The 23,716-nt window shown below is 39.5% G+C and overlaps 3 protein-coding genes across 6 annotated transcripts in view; 1 reads left to right on the forward strand and 2 right to left on the reverse strand.

Moving 5' to 3' along the window:
- MTRR (5-methyltetrahydrofolate-homocysteine methyltransferase reductase) overlaps positions 1–5,313 on the reverse strand; it is a 28,588-nt gene extending 23,275 nt beyond the window's left edge. Inside the window, exons 1-3 of one of the 2 annotated variants that reach the window (XM_036403125.2) lie at positions 5,218–5,313; positions 4,277–4,410; positions 1,500–1,663 (exon numbers count right to left, since the gene is read on the reverse strand). In XM_036403125.2, the coding sequence (XP_036259018.1) occupies positions 1,500–1,643 (144 nt within the window). In that variant the 5' untranslated portion in view covers positions 1,644–1,663; positions 4,277–4,410; positions 5,218–5,313. The remainder of the gene's footprint in view (positions 1–1,499; positions 1,664–4,276; positions 4,411–5,217) is intronic. The other variant, XM_036403143.2, reaches the window with a different exon arrangement.
- Positions 5,314–5,316: 3 nt separating this feature from the next.
- FASTKD3 (FAST kinase domains 3) lies at positions 5,317–12,504 on the forward strand. 3 transcript variants are annotated; one of them, XM_036403165.1, is made up of 7 exons: positions 5,317–5,424; positions 5,812–7,272; positions 8,429–8,514; positions 8,923–9,085; positions 9,988–10,057; positions 11,337–11,451; positions 12,218–12,504. In XM_036403165.1, the coding sequence occupies exons 2-7, from the start codon at positions 5,841–5,843 to the stop codon at positions 12,314–12,316; spliced, it is 1,965 nt and encodes a 654-aa protein (XP_036259058.1). In that variant the 5' UTR covers positions 5,317–5,424; positions 5,812–5,840; the 3' UTR covers positions 12,317–12,504. The 3 variants fall into 3 exon arrangements, with proteins under 3 accessions (XP_036259058.1, XP_036259066.1, XP_036259049.1); XM_036403173.2 differs by lacking the exon at positions 5,317–5,424 and adding an exon at positions 5,436–5,534; XM_036403156.1 differs by lacking the exon at positions 5,317–5,424 and adding an exon at positions 5,436–5,530.
- A 3,442-nt stretch (positions 12,505–15,946) lies between these two features.
- Positions 15,947–23,716, reverse strand: CFAP90 (cilia and flagella associated protein 90). The gene is made up of 3 exons (XM_036395774.2): positions 23,564–23,716; positions 19,717–19,833; positions 15,947–16,116 (listed from the first exon to the last, which is right to left on the reverse strand). The coding sequence occupies exons 1-3, from the start codon at positions 23,714–23,716 to the stop codon at positions 15,970–15,972; spliced, it is 417 nt and encodes a 138-aa protein (XP_036251667.1). The 3' UTR covers positions 15,947–15,969.

A 23,716-nucleotide genomic window follows, 5' to 3' on the forward strand; every position in this document is an offset into this window, starting at 1 on the left:
TACACACTGTGAACCAAGATGACCTCCATTTAGCCTCCCATTTTTTACTGCTCCTCACTTCCACATAATTTCAGTCTTCATAAAATGTAATCACCATAATCAACTAAAGATTTATGACCTTATCTCACCCCAGGACTGTAGGTGAGAAACATTACTTGGAAACAGCCAGTGTTCCTGAGACCTGAGCAGTATTTGACCATTCACTTTTGAATGGCAAGAATTATTATTACTGGCTCTGCAACTACCTACTCCATCCACAAACCTTCACAAGGTCTGAAAATACCCAAAAGCTACATAAAGACAGACTTTCTAACTGCAAGTAGAGGGGAAAAAACAGAAGCTTATCTGTGACAAGATTTACAAAGCTGCAGAAGTTACTTGTTTCCTCAGTGCCCAATTCTCAGATTCTCAAGTCATGATTAATTTGCAGCTCTGAATTGTCTTGCCAAATTTGGCAAAATACATTTATTTAAGTGGCAGGCCAATAACAGGGCTAGAAATGTTCTGACTATCACTTTCCTAAACTAATCTCCAAACCTGTCAAATGCAGAAGAAATTAAATGCAAGAATATAAGGAGAATCTTCACATTCCCTGCTGGCTGCATCAAAGACTCTTTCTAACACTCAGCTCTGTACTTAGTGCACATTCATTCAAAATGTCTCACATATTCAAGTGCATGAAAAAAAAACTTTTAGATGTTATTTTCTCCTCATTTCATATGGAATACCAGGGTATCAAGTTTTGATTGTTTGTTTTTTATATGTTTTTGTTTGAGGGCATACAGTTGAGAGTACTTTGTGAAGGAAATTACAGTCCAAAATGCTTTCAGTTACAGAACAAAGTTTTCACATTCTTACTCTTGGATAACAGCAAGTAATAAAAAGCCACTTCCTTGTCCCAGCCAAGCATTTTATTTTGTTCTAGAACATAATTTGAAGTCAGTCCTGTGGGAATTGAAATGAATGCATATGCTAAGCAACACATGAAGACCCACAAAAGCTCCGGGACATGCTGGAGCCCACAGTTAACACAAAACAGAACATCAATGCAACAAAAGAAAAAAAAACCCAACGAAACAAACAAAAAAACCCCACAAAAACAAGCAATCAAACAAAAAAAAAACCCAGAAAAACCAAGAAGAAAAAGCATAATTTCTAGTAACAACAGATCTGACCTGTAAATACAGAATTTATTCACTACTGCATACATAAAAAGTTTTCAAGAAGTCACCGAATCATTGTTAGAAGAGAGATAAAGACATATTAATTTACAGTTCCAATAAGAAAAATCATAAGATTTATCTTTGGCAGAAGACTATTAAGCAACTGTGAGTATTGGTTGAAATTACTGATTCACAAAGAAGAATTTGACACTAGGTGGTGTTTTTCAGGTGGGTGCATCAGCTAGCCTTCGTGACATCCAGAGCCACCACTCTAGCATGCAAAGAAGAATTCAGTTCTTCAATACATATTTTTCAAAACAGCATGGAGTATCTCACCTTATCCATTTCACTTATACAGTGTATATCAGCTTCAAGTCCATGGGCACCTGCTTGCTGCCATATTTCCTCAGCTATGGCTTTTGCCTGCCCCTTTTGTGTTGCATAGAGGAGTAAAAATCTCCTTTTTGACTCACAGCACATTCTATTTTTTTTTAGAGAAACTGCAGGGGAAAAAAGAATTAAAAAAGTGAATTTCCTGTAAGCAGAAAAGCAAGATTTTACTCTGCTTATGAGATTAAAAAGAGATAAAGATAGCAGCATTGGTGTTTAACTTGGAAATGAGGCATCTGCTCTAAAGTGAAGCCATTTCTCACAAGCAAGCTTTGTAGATCAGGTTGCAAAGGATGTGTGGTGTTGGTCTATGTGCTGTACTGCCTTGATGCTCCAGTAATATAGCAATATCTCTGATATCAACAATTTAGTTTGTAAATAATGTAACATGAAAACTTTTAAAATTAATTATATACTATTTTTATTATATTATTATATATTTTCTATTTCAATTTAGTGACTGTTTTGTTCACTTTTCGGAGCTGTCTTTGAAAACAAAACAAAACATAGACCTAGTGAAGTCAAACTACAAAGCCTGATGAAAAAAAAATAAACTCTCAGTTTCTTCTTTTCTGAAATCAGTATTTTTTTGCTGCAATGACTTTACACTTTATTGTCCACGATGTATTTTGGAGAACAAACACTGACTTCAATCTTGTATTTCAAAAGGGAGCTCCTTACACAAGTGCAACCTGACCGTGAGGTTAGCTCAGGTGCTCAGAACACAATGCTAATAACACCAAGGTGTTGCTTTTGATCCCCATATTGGCCATTCACTTTGGAGGAGTTGGACTTCATGATACTTCTGGGTCCCTTCCAACACAGACTACTCTGTGATTCTGTGAACTACAGAATTGACTCTTTGGGGTTTTATTCTCCTAAGAGTAAGAAACAATCTTAGAGAAATCTGTCGAGGTGTCACCAAGTCCCTTGCAAGCAGCAGGATGAATGAAATGCATATCCTTATCCATTCACCTGTCCCATGAAAATCTGAATGCAAGAAGTTTTCCATTATTTTGACACAGAGAACACCACAGATTTAACTTCAGGCAGCAGTTATGGAAACCTGTGGCTCCATAATTTGAGATATCTCTTTTTTCTCTTTCTCTCAAGGGAAAACAAACATAGTTCAATTGTATAAGAATACTGTACTCCATAGATATGGCAGGATATTTCTCCCGACAGTACTGCAAAAGGTTTTTCCTACAGGATTTTTTTTAAAAAGCATAATTATACATCAAAAGTAGCAAAACTAAATGATAGGTTCTTAAGAATGCCTGTAACATATGTGAATTTCATGAAAAATGTAATTACTATAAAATGTTGAGGTTTTAATTGCATTTTCTTCTACTGTGTAGAAGAAAATTCCATTTTAGTTTTCATTTTAAATTAATTACATATATTATCTAAAATTATAAGTAATTACCTTAACAGCCACCTTTAAATAAATTCATTTACATAACTGGTTTTATGTGAATGTGTGCACAGAAGGTGCATACAACAAAACAATGCTCAAAATGATTCTTCACCTTCCTTTTCCAAATGAAAAAATGTGCTAATTATGATGATTCATATAAAATAGCATAAATACAGTTTAAATACTCTCAGATCCCTGTAGTAATACAGATTCATCCTGGTCATGTGCTGTGTTTTCACCTAACCCTCTTGGCAGCAGGTGGCATCACCCGACCACAAATGAACAAAACCAAAAAAGACAAAGCAGCACTTCATTACTACACTCTTCCTCACACCTCAAAAAGGGAGAAAGATAATAAGATCCCACAAAGATCACACCATAGCACAGAAACCTTCTATACAAGAAAAGCTGAGGGGTAAGCTGCCAACATTATAGCCCAGGCATTACCAACAAGTCTGTTAGAACAAGAGTCAGCTTGGGAAGCTGTTAATGTTTGAGAAACACAAAAATTTGCAACAGCAGGAGAAATGGAGAGGGAAACAGAAGGAACAGCAGCCAAGATGTGGTCTGACATGGTCAGATGTTGCCTTAACAGTGCTATGTTAACAGACCCCTAACAGACCTCTGCCTAGGTCAGGCAGAGCAGCCTGGATTCCTGTAAGACATTGTGAGCTTTCTATTCCATCTAGAATAGCAACAATAAAGGGTGCAAAAAGTAGCCACACACATTTTCGGTACATATATGTGAACCTAAAGAGAAGTTTTTTCCACTGGTGAATGGTCCAGTAGGTTGTATGAAGACACAAAATCTGGAGCAACTGCACCTCTCACAGACAGCATGTGGAAACAAGACAACCCACACAGCCAGAAGATCCAATGATGCTGGAGATGCACATGCAAGACCTCCTGAGACAGGGTACTGTATGTGTATGCAACAGTGCAAATGCATCCTTGTGGCAATTGGAGAGAACACAATTAGACAATTCCTTGGAATTAGATACAGAAAGCTGTTTATATATTTGTGGCATTTATTAACGTTTTCTGGGAGCTTAGTGTTACATGTGTTGCATTGTTGCTATTAATCTTAAATACATAATTCAATTAACTGACTAGTTTATTTAATTCCCTAAAAGTTAATTATGTCAACAATACACTAATAAATTCCTTTGATCATGATTTGATCTAAACTGGACGAGTTGAAGAGTTTCACCCTGCAAACACATCTCCTCTCTGTCATCAACCATAAGATCTTTGTGCACAGACTGCCAAGTGACGTTGCTCAAAGAGAAAAATCAGTCATGCCTACCTGCAGATGAACAACCATAAACCAGGAAAACACTTGCTCTCAGACGAGCATGCTGCCCACACTGTTCTTGCTTTGCTGTTCTATACACTCTTCAAAGATGCTACGCCAATTCCACTTACACAATACAAGTTCAACTGGAATAAAGAAGGAAAAAAGCTAATTCATGAGCTATCGAGCTTTCTGAAGAATCCCTATAACTTTAATAGTACTACCACACCAGCAGCCTTTAACACGTTATCGTAGTGGTAGACACACATCAAAATACAATGTTTAAGCTGGGAACACGACCTGTGATTTGCTGCATCACACCAGGGCTTAACAGGAAACTAAGAATGAAATTCCAAACAACAGCTCTCCTGATCCGATACTTGGAAAAGTCAGAGAGCTAACAGTCCATGGAAGAATAGCAGGGAGTCCAGTGGCTCCCTAAGGCAACAGAGTGTAGGAGAATCCATGCAGGAATGCCGCTGAACCAACCACACGTGCTGCCCCAGCAGTGCCGCAGCTGCACGGCAAGGCCAGACCACGCACGTCACCGAGCTGCTCTGTCAGATATGAACTGCGCGGCCAGGGACCGGGGAAAAAAAGCAAGAAACGTCAGTGCACACACTGCTAACTATGTCATCAGTCGAGGGATAAACTCCTTAGATCCTCATTCAACCTGAGCTGTACACATGGAGGAGTTTCACCCTTCTGAAAGTTAGAAGAACGTCTTCTGTCAGTAACCAGAAGAGCTTCACGCACTCCTCTGTGGCTTTAACCCAGGTTGTGGCACCGTGCCTTGAGCCACGAAGCCATTCCCAAGCCACTTTTTCAACAGCTTGCGACTTGCCCAGAAGCACTATAGGGCCAAGAAAAATATAACACCGAAATATACACCCTCCGCCCCGCCCACCCACTCCGCCGGGCTCCGGTGTCCCCCGAGCAGGGAACGGCAGTACTTGCGCTGGAGGACGCGGTGACACGGACACGAATCCCGCTTCCAAGCAAGGGCCAGTGCCAGCCCCCGTTCCGCGAGTGCCCGGGCAGCGCTGGGCCGGGCCGGAGGCGGCGGCAGCAGCAGCAGTGAGGGGAGGAGGCAGGGCCGGGGCGGGCGGCGGCGCCGGAAGGTCCCGGCAGGCGCCGCGCTGCTCGTGATGGCCGCCGAGGTGAGGCGGCCGCGGTGCCCCGGCACGGCTGGGTGCTCCGGCACGGCCGGGTGTCCCCCGGGGCGGAGCGGCGCGGCCCCGGCCCGCGGCAGCGGCACTAGCAGCAGTAGGTGCTGGGGCGGACGGGGATGGAGGGGCCACGCCGGTGTCGCCCCGGCCGCAGGGGTGGCGGGCAAAGTCTCGTGGTCGTCTGCCGGCGTGTCCTTGCGGGAACACGGGGCAGCCTGTCACACGGGGATCGCCGTTCCCAGCATTTCTGCTCTCTGTGCTCGGGGAGAGGGATCATACCCATTTTTCCAGTCATCAAAAGGATTGGGGTTGTTTTTTTTCTGCATTTTAGTGACCCTGGTGGTTTTGCAGACTACATATCTGTTTTTCTCCCCCTAGGTATCATTTCAGAACTCACTTGATTCAATATGGCTTTGATTAGCCGAAAAAGCTTCCAGCTGTATTCATCCAGCACACCAGCGAGCAGGTCTGCTTTGATGACCCTAAGCCGAAGGTTGAACTTCATCAGTGGGCAGCGAAAACCCCAAAACTGTAGCTCTGTGGCCATGAGGATGATGTGTGTCGAAGATAAATCTCAGTATACGTTTTGTAGGAAAAAGCATGTACAACTGCAGATGCAGTCACTTTCTGTTAATGAAGCTGTGCATCTTTGTGGAGATACGAGGAACTGTACTAAATCAAATAATGTGTGGATGGATGAGCAATCGTTTTTCAAGAGGTTGAACAGCCTTTGTACATCAAAAGAGATTTTATATTTTCTTAGCTCTCTAGAAGCCATGTCTGATACAATGGCCTCAGCAGCCCTGCAGAAGATTTCTGAACTTGAGGTGGATGACAATGGTCTTAAAAACCCTGCACTGTTAGAGAATGAAGTTTTCAGGGCATTGTGCTTCCAGTTTGAATTTGAATCCTCAAAACTGTCAAACACGGGGCTGCTGAATGCCTTGCAGGCTTTGATAAATCTGCGTATAGACCCGCAGAGCACGCTGATGACAAGCCTGCTTTCGGAGAGCGAGGAGCGGCTTGGCAGGGGACAGCTGACTGCTGAACATCTCTGTGCTCTTGGAGAGAGTTTGCTCGAATTAGAAGGCCCAAGCTCTGCGACGCTGGAACAAATTGTGAACCACATGCAAGAAAGAGACGTTAAGAGTTGGAGTCCCAGGGAAATAGTAATGGTTTATAAGATACTGGAAGTGACTGTGAGGGAAGGGAAACAATGGCAAAGCTTGCTAAACAGACTGAACGGTGTCACTTTACATGCAGTTTCCCAGCTGAGCCCAAACTTTGTAAGTGTAATACTGAATTCACTGGTGGTTCTTCATCAGACTCAGGCAGTTCTCTTAGTCACTGCACTGTGTAAACATTCAGTGCAGCATGTTCCCTATTTCACAGATCATGAACTGGTAAATGTACTGGAAGCTTTCCTATACTTTGGTCAAAAAATGCAAATTTTCACAGAGGCACTGGAAAGACATGTCCCCAAGTCCATCCACACTATGCATCCTCAAACGGTCAGCAAGGTCATGCAGTATTGCTGCAAAAAGATGATCCTTTCAAAGCCCATCTTTGATGCAGTGGCAGAAGGTTTCATTTCCAGTGCTGACAGACTTACCACTGACCAGATTGCTGCATATGTTATCCCATTTGGGACTCTTAACTACCTCCCTCCAAGTGTTTCTTCCTTGTTTAGGAAGCTTGAAACTGTGCTGCGTACCCGCCTGAGGCACTTTCAGCCTCACACCTTGCTGAACCTGCTACACTCGTGTGTCCTTATTCAACGTTACCCGATAAATTTCCTGCCAAAAATATTTAGTCCCTATTTTCTGCAAAAGCTTCAAGGTAAGGAGCAGAATTTCTCCCAGGATGTTCCACATTTGTTTCTATTATGGAGTTTGTCTCTTGTCAAGCACCTATTTTTTTATCAATTTAATTTGTCAAATCAGCAGTGACCTAATTGAAGTGGCTGGAAAATTGTGATCACAAGGCCAAAGGCTGATGCTTCCTTGTCACAGTTGCCATTGTCTTTCATGTATGTCATTTAGTTGAGTTTGAAAATTGCACTGTACAGTTTTAAAACTTGAATTTTAAGACTTGAATTTCCTTAAAAGAATTATTTCAGTTAATCCTTCCAGTTTTCTAAAAAAATGTGACCTGGTGTTCCCCATGTTTGTCCTTGTCTTATACATGATGCTAGAACATCCCCCATGTGGTGGCCTGTTCTTGACCCTAATTATTGCATATTTCAATGCTTCTGGACACAAATCTATTATGAATAACACATCATTTTGATATTTGATACGAAAGCATTTTTTAGCATTTCAAAGCATTTCATTGTAGAGAGAGGTAAGCTATGCCAGCAAGAGGACTGACTCAATAAGATTTCAGCTAAGATTGCTCTACAAATAAAACTAAGCTAAAGTTTTCAAAATGATTAGAAGTTTTGGTCACTTAATTTTTCAACAACATGAAATACCTGAAGGAGTTGATTTTTTCAAAGCAGATACATCTCCAGAAATTTTTTGGTATTATCCACAACTTGCAGATAAAAAAAAAAAAAAAAAAAGAAACAAGAAACTGTGAGAAAGAACCTGGGATTATAACTTGGGGAAAAGTGGTTATAAGAAGGAGATATTTATCTAATACCTCAACTCAAATTTATTCTTCTGTGTAGAATGTCATGCATCTTTTGGATGGTCATTTTTTTTGTGAAAAAATATGGCAGTTTTAACTAAGATCTTGCTAGTTTTGTATTTTTGTATTGATATTTCTGTAAATAATTTTCTCATTTTTCTACCTGTTTAATTTCATACTGATCTTTCTGTTAGTTTAAACAAATGCTGAGAATTTTAATGATTAAGTAGCTTTTCTGCATATCATACTGAATAATTTTTCCTAATTTCTAATTCTGTCGTTGGTAAGTATTATGGTTTGTGTAAAGATACTTTATGGAAGATACATATTTCTGCTCCTGAAAACCTGAATGTTGTTGTTTCAGCTCAGCCACCTGGTTTGAACAGAGTTGTAATGTCCCAGCTAACCCAGCTTTTTCTGACTGTCACCCTGGAGTGCCCATTTTATGAGGTACAGTACATGTGAAACCAGAAGTGATGTTAACAAGAGGTGATTAAGGTCATTAGGGCCCTGCTTTCACTCAGTTGTGCGTATTTCCCATAAAGCGCTTTGGAATTAGACAAACCAATTTTCCTTGATGAAAATATGGAGCATTTCTACCTGGTTGAATGACTTGATATATTTGTATGAATGGAGACAGCTGTGCATTTCTCATGAACATGATAGCATTGAAGCTTCCTGAGGATGTTCTGGTGGTTGTTTGGGTGATTTTAAGTTTCCAGCAAATCATACCTCAGACTGTAGGTCTCTCAATAGACTTGGCTTTGAAATGCACAGAATACATTTTGCTATGTTAATATGAGGTAATTACAAAAATGTTATCTCCCTTTTTTGATTTGGTCTTCTGTCCCTATCTAGGGTCCAAAACTCCTTTCCAAGTACCAGGTAAAGGCCTTTCCTACACCTCAGAGTTCTCTGGATGTTCACCTCTTTAAAAGGGTGAAGACAGGATTACTTGATTTACTGAAAAAAAGAATATATTTTGCATCAGAGGTATCAACACCATATTTCTATGTAGTTGGTAAGTATAATTTCTTTAGATTAGTAATTAAGTATGTGTGTGTATGTTGTCAAAACTATCATTTCCTTTGTGGGCAGCCTAAATTGTGCAAATACAGAAAAAGTAAACTGGGATACCAATTTCTGTAAAAGATCTGAAATTTGGGAACTTTAAATAAATAATTTTTAGAGTCAGAGAAAGGAAAATGGAGATAAAAGCACTGCAGATTGGTATTTAGGCAGCCAGTCTGTACTGAAAACTCTCTGCTTTAGTGGTGAGTAGAGAAAGGAAGGTGGTCAGCTGTGTGCCCTGCTCAGCTGGGCTCCTCTCCCCTCAGCAAGAGCTGCTGACAGCACAGTTGGTGGGAGTTTGTGCCTGGTGAGACAGGAGTGAGCAAAGCTGAGTGTTGTGTGCAGCAGGAAACAGAAGGCAGTGATGAGGAAAGGCGTGTGCCCAGGAGGGGTGGATGATAAGATGTTGAGGGAAGGGAGTCTTGGACACCATGGATGTCAGAGAGATTTTTAAAAAATCAAAAAGGGGGATGATTACAAAGTCACTCTGTGTGTCAGCTTTCATGAGGATGTTGAAGCTAGAAGAGGGAGAGAGTGTGTCTCTCCCCAAAGCCCTCAAAATTCCAGAAACCCCAGCTAGCACAGCAAAGCACCATTTAACTATATTACAGTTTTGAGTGGACTTGGAATACTACTTTCTTTGTTAGCATCATAAAAGGCTGAATTGTTACTAATTATCACTCATTTGTGTTAAGTCTACACAACTTTTGCCAGCCTCTGTGATTCAAAAAAAAAATGGTGATAGTATTATAGTTGTTTAATAAAACAACTGTGAGAAGATGAGAATTACAGTAGAAAGTTTGTTGTAAGAAATGACGTTTAATATCACTTCTCTTTTTTCATCTACACAAGATATTGAGATTAAATTAGATGAAGAAGGTTTTGTATTACCTGCAGCCCAACTTGAAGAAGTACACAGACGGTAAGAGAATAAAAGAAACCACTGGTAAAATGTTGATTTACACTAGGAAAGAGTATCCAGGGTGAAAAACTGGCTAAATTTAAGCTATTTGCAGTTTTGCCATTGACTTCAACAAAGTTCAGGTCTCACACTGAACCCACTGGCAGAAGGACAAGATTAACAATCTTTTGCTCATTGTTTTGTCACCTGACTATGCAGTGTCAGACAGTTGGTTTCTTTACTCAATGACAGATTCAAGTGATCCTTATTTGGATTAATCTGTTTTGATATTCTGGAATTAATTTTCAAATTAAAACTAAATTCTAACCGAGTGTATTTGCACTGATTTAACAGATTTGAGTTCACAAATTTACTTCTGCAAGGAATCCTGAATAATAAGGATATTTACTACAGATGCAGGTTGTTTTTTTTTTCATTGAGAAATACATAGGTGTTTAACAGTTTATTAAAGAAGGGTTACTGTGGGAAGCCTTGGATACAAAGTTAAGCAACCTGCCTGTGTGATAATTGTAACTGCAGTGTGAACAAAGCAAGAGTCTTTGTAGAGGTTAGGCTTTCTCTTCTGTTGTGGTTTAAGCTGAAACCAGGACACCTTCACATTTACAGGACTCAGATACTAATACAGGTTCTTTCCGAGAACCCATGCTTAAGAATGAGCTTCAGTGTTGGGGTTTTTTTAAGTAGTAGCTTTTATAAAGTAAATAAAGTCACAGTATACTTAACATACTGAAAATTTAAGCAACTTTTTAACAGTAGATATAAAAACCTTGAATTAAGTTGCTGGGATTTTTATCACCCAGAAGAAAAAATATTGTTACAATACATGCTGCCAAACATATGTTCAGATTTAACTTAAAACAGACATAGTTTGAACTTAATTTAAACTCTACTGGATTTAACAGGTAAATTACTAAGTTAAATATATTTAGATGCTGAAATATTTTCTAGCTGAGGCAAGTTTTTTTACGTTTTTCTTTCTAGAAAAATTCAAAACAGTTTACTAATCATAGCATTAAAAAAACCTCTCTTTAACTTGCATGGTAATTTTTGTTCAGAGCAAATAAAAAAGCTTTTCAGATCAGTTTCACTAAGTTTCAGGGTTTCATCTCCCACCCTTAAACTGGGTGATTTGAATTATCCTGGACTAGATAACACGAGTTCTAAGAGGGAGGTATTGTCTCATGCTTCTTAGGAACTGCAGTAGTTGTGGTGATTAAAATAACTGATTGTTGTGGGTTTGCTGGGGTTTTTTTGATATTACACTTATGCTTAATTTTAGAATTGCCCTGTGTGTTGATGGTCAAAATAGATTTTGTGCTCATAGCCACAATCTGTTGGGAGAAGAAGCTATTAAACAGAGACACCTTCAGTTACTTGGTTATGAAGTTGTGCAGGTAAAGTATAAAGACACTGATTTACTTTTGCTCTAAGAAAACAAGCAAAAAGTTATTTTACAATACTTTAAACTGTAGTTTCAATTAATTCCTAAAGCAGATATAGTCTTGTTCTTTCTATATTGCGTTCTCTCTGCCTAGTTTTTGCTTTTTAAGGGTGTACGGAACTACCTTTTTCTTCCTTGGATGAATTAGTGTATTCTGTCTGTGTTTTTTGCCACATAGTTGCTGTTTGAACGAGTACTTCTCTTCAGTGATTAAGATTCAAATCTTGAATTAAAGGAAAATGTTATGTAAGAGTCCATTAGAATTGGAATTTTTAATTAAATACTTTTTTAAAAGGTTTGGAGTTTAAAAAAAAGAGTTAAAAAATGCTGATCTGTATCAGTTGTGAAAATATTTTCACAACAGAGTATAACCTTTATTTTGACTATTGAATTAATAGAAGTATATTTTTCTTGAAACATACTTTGAATGAAAACTGTTCGTTTCTTGAGATTTTATTTTTCACTTATCACTTATTACATAAGCCTAACTTCATAATATTTAGCTTAGTTTAAACTGTTAGAAATATCACTCTTTTTTTTTTTAATAGTAATCTCTCTTCAGGTCATTTATGGATCAATAGTACATTTAGGATTAAATCTTTAGTTTTAAAACAAAATAAGTATTTAATGTGTAGTTTTGCAACTGCTTAATGAACATCAGTCTTACCCAGTTGTTTATTAAAAGGTATTTTCAGCAATCATTTCTGGTTTGTTTCCAGATTCCATTTTTTGAGATAGAAAGTCTACAAAATACCAGAAAAATAGCAGATTATCTACACAAAAAAATCTTTCCTTGTACATATGGACTCAGCAACTGACACTGGAGAATACTACTGGATAACAGGCTGACCTTCTATACTACAAAGTGTAAATTCTGTGCATGGAAGAAAAACTATTTTTTCTAAGTAACTCTACCTCAGAAAATGTGAGCTCCTGAGTGTGAAACCTTCCAATATTTGGAACAAGTGACATGTAAAGAGTAATAAAGAGCATAATATTTTCTTAAGATTTGTATCAATATTCATTACAAGTGTACAGATATAAGTGCCAGACAGGCAGTGCTTCTTTTCCCTTGTATTTTTAACTGATTCTAATTCACAGCTGCAAGCAGCCACGTGTGACTGCTGAAGGATACTGGCCAGTCTGGATCTACAGAATATGCCCACAGAATACCTACTAATCAAGGCTTTTCTTGACAGTATAAAAAGAAATTGTGCAATTTACGTACCACTGCTCATGTAATTTCCCAAGTGTTTCATAAAACTAAAATTTGAAGTAGTTACAGAAGCAGTATTGGCTTATTGGTTTTACTTAAGAGATGCAGAGTGCTGTTCAATAAATAGCAGTGCCTTACAGAAAATGAGAAGATTTTTAATAAAAAGGATTTGCTTCATTTTGTAAAGTAACAGCTGCCATAGGATATGGACTTGTACAACTGTCTCTGTGGGGCCACCCAATGTTCCAGATATATTCTATTTGTCATTTTGCCTTTGGTGGCAGTTTTAGCTGAATTGTCTAAATGGGGTCATGTATGTGCTCCAGAGTTCCTCTGGGTTACAGAAACTCTATGCTCTGAAGCTCAGAAGAACCGTGTCCCATGGCAGCCCTTTTTTATGTATGAACAGAAATTCTGGAACTGAGAACCAGTACCCACTTCAGCCAGAACAAGTGCACTAACTTGGGTCAGTACATTGCCTTGCAGATGATGAAGGGAAAACAGGAAAACTTTAGTTCTGATTATATCATGTGTTCTTGATGAACTGCCATGTAACACATTTTCTTGTCTTGTGCTTCCTCTCTGTGTGGAACTACTATTTATGAGTAGCAAAGCAGAATTCCCAGCATTACCTAGTTTGAGTTTCATTGTTGTTTTGATACAAAAAAGTGAAGCTTTCACATCACTGACATTCTGTGTATTTCACCAGTAGATAGAGAATGTGGCCAGTTTTTCCTTCCAATAATTTGTGAGTTGCAGGTGTCTGTCAATTGCCCCAACAAACTACTGGATGCAAAATCCAGATGCAGAATATGCTTTACATTGTATACACTGTCCATTAATTTGTTGCATGTATAAAACTCTTCCTCACAGTAGTATGTCAACACTGACAGGTGAGGGAGTGCCAAAAGGTACTTTCCAATGTGTAATAGTAAGATCAGAACATCAATAACCTAAGAATTTGTCATTCTAGCAAGAAAGATGTTGAAGGAGAGTTGAAATGGCTTTGTAAATGTTTATAAGGAACTTATCACTCATACAGAAGAAATTGTCAGGGTGTTGTTCTGAGACTGAGCACTGAAGGTAGAAGTGAACCATTCAGAACTGAATGGGAAACAAGTAGTGGGAGGAACAACCTGTGAAAGACCTTCCAAAGTGAGTACAGATGGGAAGGGTGTGACATAAGCAAAGAAATTATTTTGGAAAACTCAAACTGGTGTTAGGATGTTTTTGGTGGAAGTGATGCCTATTTCTCACACAGGCCAGAAGGTGGTGGTATTCTCAAACAAATTTGATTTCCAATAGTTTTTCAAACACAGATGGTCTGTAAATATAGTAAGGCTACTTCAAAAAAGCAATTTGTACTGACTGTCCCAAAGTAAAAATAACCTGCTAAGAATATGGCCATGTTCCATCTCATTCTTCACTGGTATAACTTTGATACTGATTTTTGGAAAAGCATTGTGGTATTAGAAAACATTTCCTTCTCCCTTGGTTCTTACTATGATTCCTTTCATTTAATGCTGCTGAATTTGTTTAGTGAAGTGATTATTTTTGGAAAGGAATGTAGCTATTAATGTCCTTTTGTCCATAGCCCATTGAGTGTAGAAGAACTGTGTCACAGACATCTTTTCATGAAAATCCTTTCCTTGGGATTTTTTTCCTCCTGAGAAGCTGTGAGGACTTAGGGACAAAATGTAAATAATGGCCATCTGCTGCTGTGGATTGCAACAGGTGGGTCTGTGATTGGTCTCATGTGCTTGTTTGTAATTAATGGCCAATCACAGCACAGCTGGCTCTCTCTCTGTCCGAGCCACAAACCTTTGTTATTCATTCCTTTCTATTCTTAGCTTAGCTAGCCTTCTGAGAACCTTTTCTTCTATTCTTTTAATGTAGTTTTAATGTAATATATATCATAAAATAATAAATCAAGCCTTCTGAAATATGGAGTCAAATCCTCATCTCTTCCCTCATCCAAAGACCCCTGTGACCACTGTCACAGAACTGCAGGTCATGAATAATGAAAGTAACAAACACCTCTCAGAATGGGCTGCTCTATGTGCTCTGCTTCTCAAACCATGCCAAACAAGTGCTATTGATTGCCTAATTTAGTACTTTTTCAGGTCCCATATTTAGAAGGTTTTTGTTTCTCTCTTTTTTTTTTTCCACTAGGTGTCTCACTGCATTTACCAATGACACAGATTTCCTGTGTCTAAATACCTGACAAAACCAGTGTCAGTGACAGCTGTGGACTTCCAGTCCTTTTCCTGCTATGATCAAGCTTGCTGCTCCTTTCTGAACGACACTGCTTCAGCCTTAAATAACAATAGGATCAATAGCTCTTGAGAACCAAACTGATGCATACTCTGCAGGAGAAACTCCTCCTGAAATTACCTTAAAATTAAAGTACTGGATTCTGTGAAAGTACAAGGCATCAAATGTTTCATCAGATTTAGACATTTGTGCTAAATATGCTTTTTAAATGGCTACTGCTCAAATCCTTTTGTTTTTTTCACCCCTTCTACCAATTAGTGCTCGTTCTGCTAGTATTTTTAGTCTATGTTCCCATTTTTTTCAGATTCGATACAGAACCAATGATGATTTTTCTTGTTAAATCAGTCAGATGCCATTCCTAGAGTGGGTCAGTGAAATGAATGTCTGAATTCAGCTAAATCCAGATTTTGTCTCTTCAAATGCCAAGTGCTCAGAAGCTCCTTTTAACTTGAGTTCCACTTGAAGTCTAGTGAAGCTGCTAAGCACATAAGGCCATACATTTTTGAAAATTCTGAGCTGAATATCCATTTCAGGTTTTGTGTACATAAAACAAGGTCTCACAATTCTCTAGCAACTCTGTAAGGATTGAAAAATCCGTGACTACTGATACCTTGAGAGACAAGCTTGTTTAAAATGTTAGGTCTGTGAATGGTTATGTAGATGCAGTGCCCAGAATTGCAGACTCAGCTTTTGACCCAACAGGTCTCATTCCCAGTGTTACTGCCTAAAAAGTTCTTATTGGTGCTGCCCTTTATGAGATTTTATGAGAATGTAAGACATGTATTTTAATTAGCATGAGAAAAAGTGCAGCTGCTATTTCACCCTATTTTTAATCCAGATAATTCTCATTAAATAAACTGTAGAGAAAAAGGCAAAAGCACCACATTGCTTTTCAAAGTGTTGGGCTTTTTCCCAGCTAAATGTTGCTGGTGATGAGAGATACAAGAGATTTCCCATGGATCCAGGCCTGGAGAAGGTTTTTTAATGAGCGGGGTGGCTGCTTTCCCCATAGATTGCTGCGTGCAGGCTATGAACCCTGGCATGCTCTCTGGTTGGTGGGTCTAAGAGCTTATCTATGCGCTTCCCATACTCTGAAGATGTCAGCACAGGAACAGTTCTTGCCATTTCCTGTGAAAACACAAAAGTCGCCTTAGAAGAAAATCACAGGGTGAATAAAAAACATGGCAGTTTTCTATTGCTAAATGTGCTGTGACCAGGGGTAAAATAACTGACACAACTGTACAGCATCTGCAATATGCATGTGTATTTGTTTAGCACCCTTACTGTTCTATCCCTCCCCTAGTTTTTTATGTTATTTTTATCTTAGTAAAACATGAATGTGTCACTAGATGACAAGATGATAAGATACAGAGCTGTGGACTGATAATTTTTTTACACAAAGACATACACATGTGATTGCCATGTGATTACTGGGAAACTAAATGAATACCATGTGATTACTGGGTAACTAAATGCTAGAAAAACACTGATTTTATTTTTATTTTTCTTGTGCACTGAGTTTCATGATTCTTTTGAAAAACAGGAGAGATTTGTGCCCCCTGTTACAGGAACACCTACCCTGCTTGCACAATTCAGTGAAAGCACAGCATGAAAAAAATCAAAGTCTAAAGAAAAACCCTGAGCAACCACTAGCCCATGCAAGCTTTCCCTGAAGGAAATAAAGCATACACTACTTTATTTCTGCACAATGAAAGGTTTTACTAAAAATACTTGTAGCTGTAAGATTACAGAAATATCTGCTTTGCCATGATGGAAAGTGGACTTGATGAAAAACAACCTGACCAAGAAAAGATTTTAAGCTTGTTCTTAGTAAGCTGCACTTTAAGTGGCTGTGCAATCACTATCTGAATCTGCAGTTCCTTCCTGTGTTAGAGCAACAGGGAGCTACAGAGTCAGAAGGGAAAGACAGGATTTGTTTGTTTTTCTTTCCCTAGCCAAAGGTCTCAGATTTATCCAGCTGCTTGTGTATTTGCACACTGAATAACATAGTAAGCCTTGGTCTGCAATGTGTTTTTCTTGTCTTATAATACACATAGTATCTAACAGACAAATCAAAATGCAGATGCCACACCATAGTTCAAGTGCAAGCAAATGACTACTTTGCTACAACAGACACAAGCCTGAACAAATCAGCACTTATGTCCTGCAAGGATGCTGGTGGGAGCACTGATTGGTGGGATCTCATAGCAGGGCAGTCAGCTGAGAGACATTTCCAGCCTCATGGCCAGAACCTGAGATTCTTGGAAAGATGCTGTAAACACTTTTTAAAAACAAACAAACAAACTAACTAACTAACTAATTAAACCACACAATACAAAAGCTCATTTCAAAACAACCATTTATCTCCCAGTTCTCCTGCCCACCTTACTCTACCCTATTAAAAGCTATACAGTACACCAACTTTTAACCCCAGCAGAATGAAAATCAAGTCAAGAAGACTGGCAGGCAAAATTAAGATAATTTCCTCCCCTGCCCTAGTTGTGGATAAATGCTGAAAAATGAGAAACTAAAAAATCTTTGTACCATCAAGAAAGACTTTGTTAGAAATTCAGGGTTTACAGTGCTAATGACAGGCAGCAGTATGTAATTCCAACAGTTTGTGTTCCTTTTAAATAAATAAGTTTATTTAAAATCAGTTTTCAGCATCCTTGGTAGCACAGTGCTGACTGTGCACACTGGCATTTCATCTTTGTGGGTTTGGCATTCAGTGGGTTTCAGATTTTCCAACAGTTGGCTGGGAAGCATCCTGCTGCCCGCCCTCGCAGTGTGTAATTCTAGCACTGTTAGCACTTGCAATCAGCAATGGCAGCCCTGAGCACACACTCCACTGCAGTTACTCAGCTGCATGTAGCTAAACCGAGTATCTCTCACTGTACTCTTGAATTCCCTGGGTGCAGCCAGGTTACCTGCAGGAAATGACGGGCTTACTTGCAGTGGTTTGCTTTTTTCTAGCTCAGGTAAAGCAGTGTGCTATGGTGGGTACAGTCTGTCTGTGTTCAGTGTTGAATTAGAAAGATGTCAATTGTGGTATTTTTATTTATTATATTGTATAATTTAGTTATTATTATATAAAGCCTGAGAGGGCCACTGTGATAAAGATGAATTGAGTATGTGATCTGCACTTAGTTATGGTTACAGTGTTGGGTGTCATGACATGCAGGAGGATCATGCTGTAGTATTAAATCACTGTGGGTTTGATTGGTATCCATGCTAATTAAAGGGCTGGATTAAGGGACACTTTTTGTTTGGACAGTCCCTTGTGTGCACTGCCCAGCACAGCTGGTATGAATTCTGGGCCATACAAGTTTGCTCTAGGAAGAAAGCCAATTGGAAAGTGAGTTTTGTTGATACAAGAGCTCAGTAAAAACCTGTAATTTTATATTGATGAACTTTCTACACAAATTTCCTACTTGAAAAATATGCTTGGTACTAGGGGAGGGAGGTTGTCTTTGTTTTGTTTAAATAAAAAGTTTAATTTCTAATTGGAGTAGTCATTTACATAGATACACAGTTTGCAATTGAGTTATTAGGTATGAGCAGGTGATGCTAATGGGCACTCCTGGGATTCCTTTGGGAGCATCTAATGCTTCTTGCACTGTCTGATAGAGTTGAAGGACATTATGGCTACACACTTGCACAGAAATGTCTGGCATATATAACTGCTAGTGAGACGAATCCCAAGCAGTAGGCTTTGTCAGAAAAAAACAATTTTATTGAACAGAAGTTAGAGCAATTTGAACTCTTGTGTCATTCTTCCTTCTTCCTTCTCTATAACCATCAAAGCAGGCAGCCATCCCTACGTCCCTAGCCTACTCATCTCTCTAATATCTCAAGAACTCATTGGGATTTTGAGGTCATTACTGCACAGTGGTTGCACTTCATTTGGTTTATGACAGCCTTTGCCTCTGTGTGCAGTTTCGTGTGTGTATGCATAAATATAACTATATACACAGACGGTGGTATATATGTGTATTATTCAGATGCTGCATGCAAAAATACATCTACATACATTTATCATATATATTATAGTGTTTCTGTTCCCAAGGGAGTATTTACCTATCAGGCTGCACATCAAACAGAGATTCTGCTGGCCTCAAACACTTGCCCATCCTTTCCCAGGTATGCCCATGTGTTCTGATTGACCACACCTTTGCACTAGCTCCCTATGAATTTCCTTCCCACAGGGTAATCTGGTGTAGGTTTTCCTAACAAACTCACCAGTTTCAGAGACTTGGGCTTTCACAGCAAATGCTGGTGTAGAGAGGGTGGGTGTCAGAGGACAGTAGTGAAGTCATGGCCTCTGAATCCAGTCCTCTCAGGGAAAAGAGTTTTTAAGCACCACAGAAATAAATGCAGAACCACCTGAAGTACAACTCTTGAGGGGCACAGATGGTTCACAGTACACCCTGCACTCTGCAAGAGAGGATTTGCCTCTTCCCCCTAGCTTTAACTTGCATATGTCTTGTCACCTGGAAATCTTCAGGATATGAAAGAGCAAGAGCTAATTTGGGTGTCTTCAAGCTAATTTGGGTGTCTTCATGGGATAATGCTTTCTCCTAAACCTGAAGGCTGATGTCCTCCTTCCAATTCCTTTCTCACAATATGGGCTACATTATAAGGGGTAAAACAATGCCTAGAGCTTCCAGTCATGTCAAAAAGTACAAAACACCTTAAACAAAGATAATTATGAATTTATCAAAGGGTTACCTCCTCATTAATTTTAAGGCCATGAGCCTTTGCGTGTTTTCTGTCACATCGTGGAAGATATTGGTCATAATCGTCTGGTATTCCAAAAGCAGCATCATAGGTGAAAAAATCTCCTGTCTTGAGAAAAGGGGGAAAATGGCTAATTCACATAATTGCTTTACTTTACAGATTACAGAATACATGTAGTCAAATCAATATCTACATAGTGCATATATTGCATTAGATGATGACAACTGTAATATTACTGACCTCATTAGGAAGTTTGGGCCAGTCCTTTTGAATAGTTTGCAAAATTACCTAATGACATGTGGTATTATATATTAACTTCGTTCAGCTCTGAAATTTCCCTTGTGGCAATTTACTTCTTTCCGCCTCCTGTAATCTGTTGTAATTTTGGAAATTGATCTGATCTCTTTAATTTTCTGCACTTAATATTCTCCTTCCTAAATTTCTGTATTTGTCAAATGATCTGGCACATTTATGTAAAAGCAAAACAGGGGCTTTCAAATAGACAAAGGTACCCTGCACTGTAAACATAATTTCTGATTAGAGCAGAATTGAGAAATGTGCCACAGAGGTAATCCTGTGATCCAGTGGTATGCATGACACACGTATGTCAGGCATTAAAATAAAGCACACCCCAAGCCATAATATTGTTGCTGAACTGTTGACATAGTTTGCTTCCAAATACGCAACATAAAAGATCTGCTGTTCTAACAAAGGTGTTTGTGAAATCCAGTCAAGAAGATCTCATAAATGGAATCAAAGCAATTTCAAAACTAAAAAAAAAACTTTTCAAAGAAAAAAAAAAAAAAAACAAAAAGAAAATCCCCTACTGAAATATGCTGCCAGTTGTTACTGAACTTCATTAAGGGTCGATATTCTGTTAAAAATGTCAAAAATGATCAAAAATGATCATCAAATCATCAATGGCTTTGTGCATGGCTGACTAAAAGAATGGTGCATTTTGTTGGGCTTTTTTTTGTCCTCTAATTTTACAGTGTGTCCAATTTAACCTTTTAAAATCTCATGTACTTTGAGATTTTCAAATTACAGTATTTAAAATACAGTGGTATTCTCCAAATATAGTCAAGTCATGGCAGGTAAAGAAGGTTAAAATAATTCCATTAAAATGAAACCATAGTTAAGAGCACTAGGGAGACACTGCTGTAATTTCAGGCTTTGTTCGTAAAGGTATCTCCAATACCTGGCTCTGCCAAGAGGAGAGATTATTTTGTATTTAACCTATCTACCCCTTCACTACTCAGAAACCATTGAGCTTCAAAGGATTTCAGGCATGTTCAAGAGCACCCTGCAATGATTGTCATCTCCATGATTATTTCCATGCTTCCTTGCTTCTCCTTTCCTCCCCACACTACCAGTTTCATTCAGTGAGCATTTAATTCGTACTCACCACTCTTTGCTGGTATTCATGTCGTATTATTTGTTACTTGTTTCAGAGTAAGAAAGAGTAAGTGTTACCTGTTGCTCATGTCAGAGCAGATAATTCATCCTTTCTGGAATTTGGAGTCAGCCAACCTATTATACCTAAAACTAGCTCTGTCCCAGGTATCTGTTTAGATTTTCTGCCAGATTCGTAGAGACAACACTTCTTTGCTCAATACACTGATAACATTCTGCTGCTGTTTCTCTTTGTTGTAAATGATAACTTGGTTGGCCTGGGTGGTGGTGGTGGTGGTGGCATCAAGCTGTTTCTTAAACCCATCAGAGCGAGTGAGTCACACAGAGCTGATGATAAATGTGCACTCAGGGTGGGCATCCTCTGTGTACTGCTGCTAAAGCTAAATGCTTTGCAAGCATTCATTAGTATTCCAGACACACATAAAATAGGTAATAGCTTTCTCCACATCTCAGAAGAGGAAACACCAGGCACACTGGCTACAGTAACTTATGTAAAGCAATCCAGGGAGTAACTGTCAACCAAAGGATTAAAAGGAAGGAATTTCTGGCTTCTGGCCATGCAATGAGCCCATCTTCTTCCTACTTCTCTCTGCTTCAGTCTCTGATACATGGTTGGTTTTAGGTATTTAAGCTGCAAAAAGAAATTAGATTCCTTTTGCTCTATAAATAAAAACATTCAACTTGTCTAATTCCTAAATTTTGCAGAAGAATGGGTTGAATCTGCTTCCTCCCCTATGGCCAAGGCCTGGGCTGTGAAGAAACCTATTAAACAGCTGTTATCACTTTTTGTTTCCATGCCACTGGAGCAGCTTTTTTCCACAAACCAGGCTGTTGTGAGTGTGAAAGCAGACTAGGAAAAGCTCTGCCATAGGGCTGCTAATTCTGTGCAGTCTGGTGAGCTCCACCAGCTCCAAGGGCACAATGCCAGCCCTCTGACCTGCCCTTACCTTACTCTTGTTGTGCTCTCCCTACTGTTTTGTGAAGGATGGCACCAACTGTGCCTTCTTACCTTTGGGTCAGATCACCCTGCCAAGGCAATGTTGGAATCAACACAAAAGAGACACAAGAGAAATCTTCTTGTCTTTTAGCAGGGCCACCTGGTCAATGCAGGAAATTTGCTGTTCATTCAATACCCAGCACAGTGTTTTGGTCTGTACCCTGCCCACATCCCAGGGACACAGGACCTGCAAACTCTCACAAACCACCAGTCAGCGCTGCCCAGTGCTTGGTGCATTCAACAGCTTGTCACTTGGGTGAGGAGAGGACTCATGGGTTGTATTTATTGTTATAAATTGCCATAGCATTGCTATGTTACATTGACATAATAGGTATTTCAGAACTTTTTTATACTATCTTTTTTTTTTTGAGAAAAAAGCTGGTTAACTTCAATGTCTCATATGACACTTCATAGAAAAGCTCACCACCCAGGAACTGTAGCTCAGGTGAGCCAGAATGTGTAAGATTGTTTTCATTTCTGATTTTAAATATGAGGACAGAATGAGAAGCAATGGTGACATAATGCAGTGAGGAGTGAGGAGTGAGGCTCCCTGCCAGCACACTTGAGTTACCACACAATGAGTGGCAACGTACCACCTTCAGAAGCATTCAGTTACAGAGGCATATATTATGTATCTGTAACATATATAGGTTACTGGTTTGAGTAGCTCTAGTGATTTTATTAAAGCTGACCACGCAGAAAATTCATGCAATGCACATGGAAAATCTTTTCCCTCAAATGAGAATAGAGAAGTTTCTGATTAAAGGGTTCCCAAGACTGTGTGTTACAACAAAATCCACTGGTGCTGCATCAAACCCTAGTGACAGATGACACCTTTCCTAGAGTTCCTCCTAAAAATGCCTCACATTTCATTGATACCAAGTGGCCTATTCATCCTCAATCCCTGGGAAATAATGTCTCTGCCTTTTCTTGTTATCCAGTGAAAAGACCTTACCCTCATTTGTCATCCACAAGTAGCAACGCACTTTGCAAAGGCCTCTGATGGTGACTCTTGTTATTTTGGCATTAGATAGCCTAGTAATAGAGATTTATGTCCCACATTTCTGTATCAGAAAAAATTTTTCCCTGTGAGTGTGGTGAGGAACTAGAACAGGTTGCCCAGAGAAGCTGTGGATGCCTTATCCCTGGAGGTGTTCAAGGCCAGGTTGGACAGGACCTGGTCTGCTGGAAGGTATCCCTGCCCGTGGCAGGGGGTTGGAACTGGATGGCCTTTAAGATCCCTTCCAACCCAAATCATTCTATGATGCTATGACAATTTTTGGCACCTGTCTGCCCAGGTCGCTCATGATGAGCACGGAGCTCTGCACCGGGTCCAAACAGAGGGTCTACACTGCTCAGAGACCCACGGGGAAAGCTGGTCCCTGCGCTGCTCCCCGCCTGTCCGGCTCGCTCGCTTCACTCCCTCACCTTGTGCGGCCGGTTGTAATAGCTGAGCTCCGGAGGCCCTTCCCGTTTGGGCGGGACGAAGCTGAAGGCAGAGAAGGAAGCGAGGGCAGGCCGCCTCCTCCCCGGCGCGTTGCCGAGCGCCTCCTGCGCCAAGCGCGTCCCGCTGGCGGCCAT

This window comes from Molothrus ater, chromosome 1, assembly GCF_012460135.2.
Source record: "Molothrus ater isolate BHLD 08-10-18 breed brown headed cowbird chromosome 1, BPBGC_Mater_1.1, whole genome shotgun sequence".
Taxonomy (NCBI): domain Eukaryota; kingdom Metazoa; phylum Chordata; class Aves; order Passeriformes; family Icteridae; genus Molothrus; species Molothrus ater.

Excerpts from the sequence above, each read along its gene's own strand:
- FASTKD3 (XM_036403165.1), top strand. The coding sequence starts at position 5,841 with ATGGCTTTGATTAGCCGAAAAAGCTTCCAGCTGTATTCATCCAGCACA. Across the intron at positions 8,515-8,922 it reads TGGAGTGCCCATTTTATGAG|GGTCCAAAACTCCTTTCCAA; the intron begins GTACAGTACATG and ends GTCCCTATCTAG. Across the intron at positions 10,058-11,336 it reads CTTGAAGAAGTACACAGACG|AATTGCCCTGTGTGTTGATG; the intron begins GTAAGAGAATAA and ends GCTTAATTTTAG.
- CFAP90 (XM_036395774.2), bottom strand. The coding sequence starts at position 23,716 with ATGGCCGCCAGCGGGACGCGCTTGGCGCAGGAGGCGCTCGGCAACGCG. Across the intron at positions 19,834-23,563 it reads ATTACAACCGGCCGCACAAG|ACAGGAGATTTTTTCACCTA; the intron begins GTGAGGGAGTGA and ends CCTTTTCTCAAG. Across the intron at positions 16,117-19,716 it reads GCCTTAAAATTAATGAGGAG|GAAATGGCAAGAACTGTTCC; the intron begins GTAACCCTTTGA and ends GTGTTTTCACAG.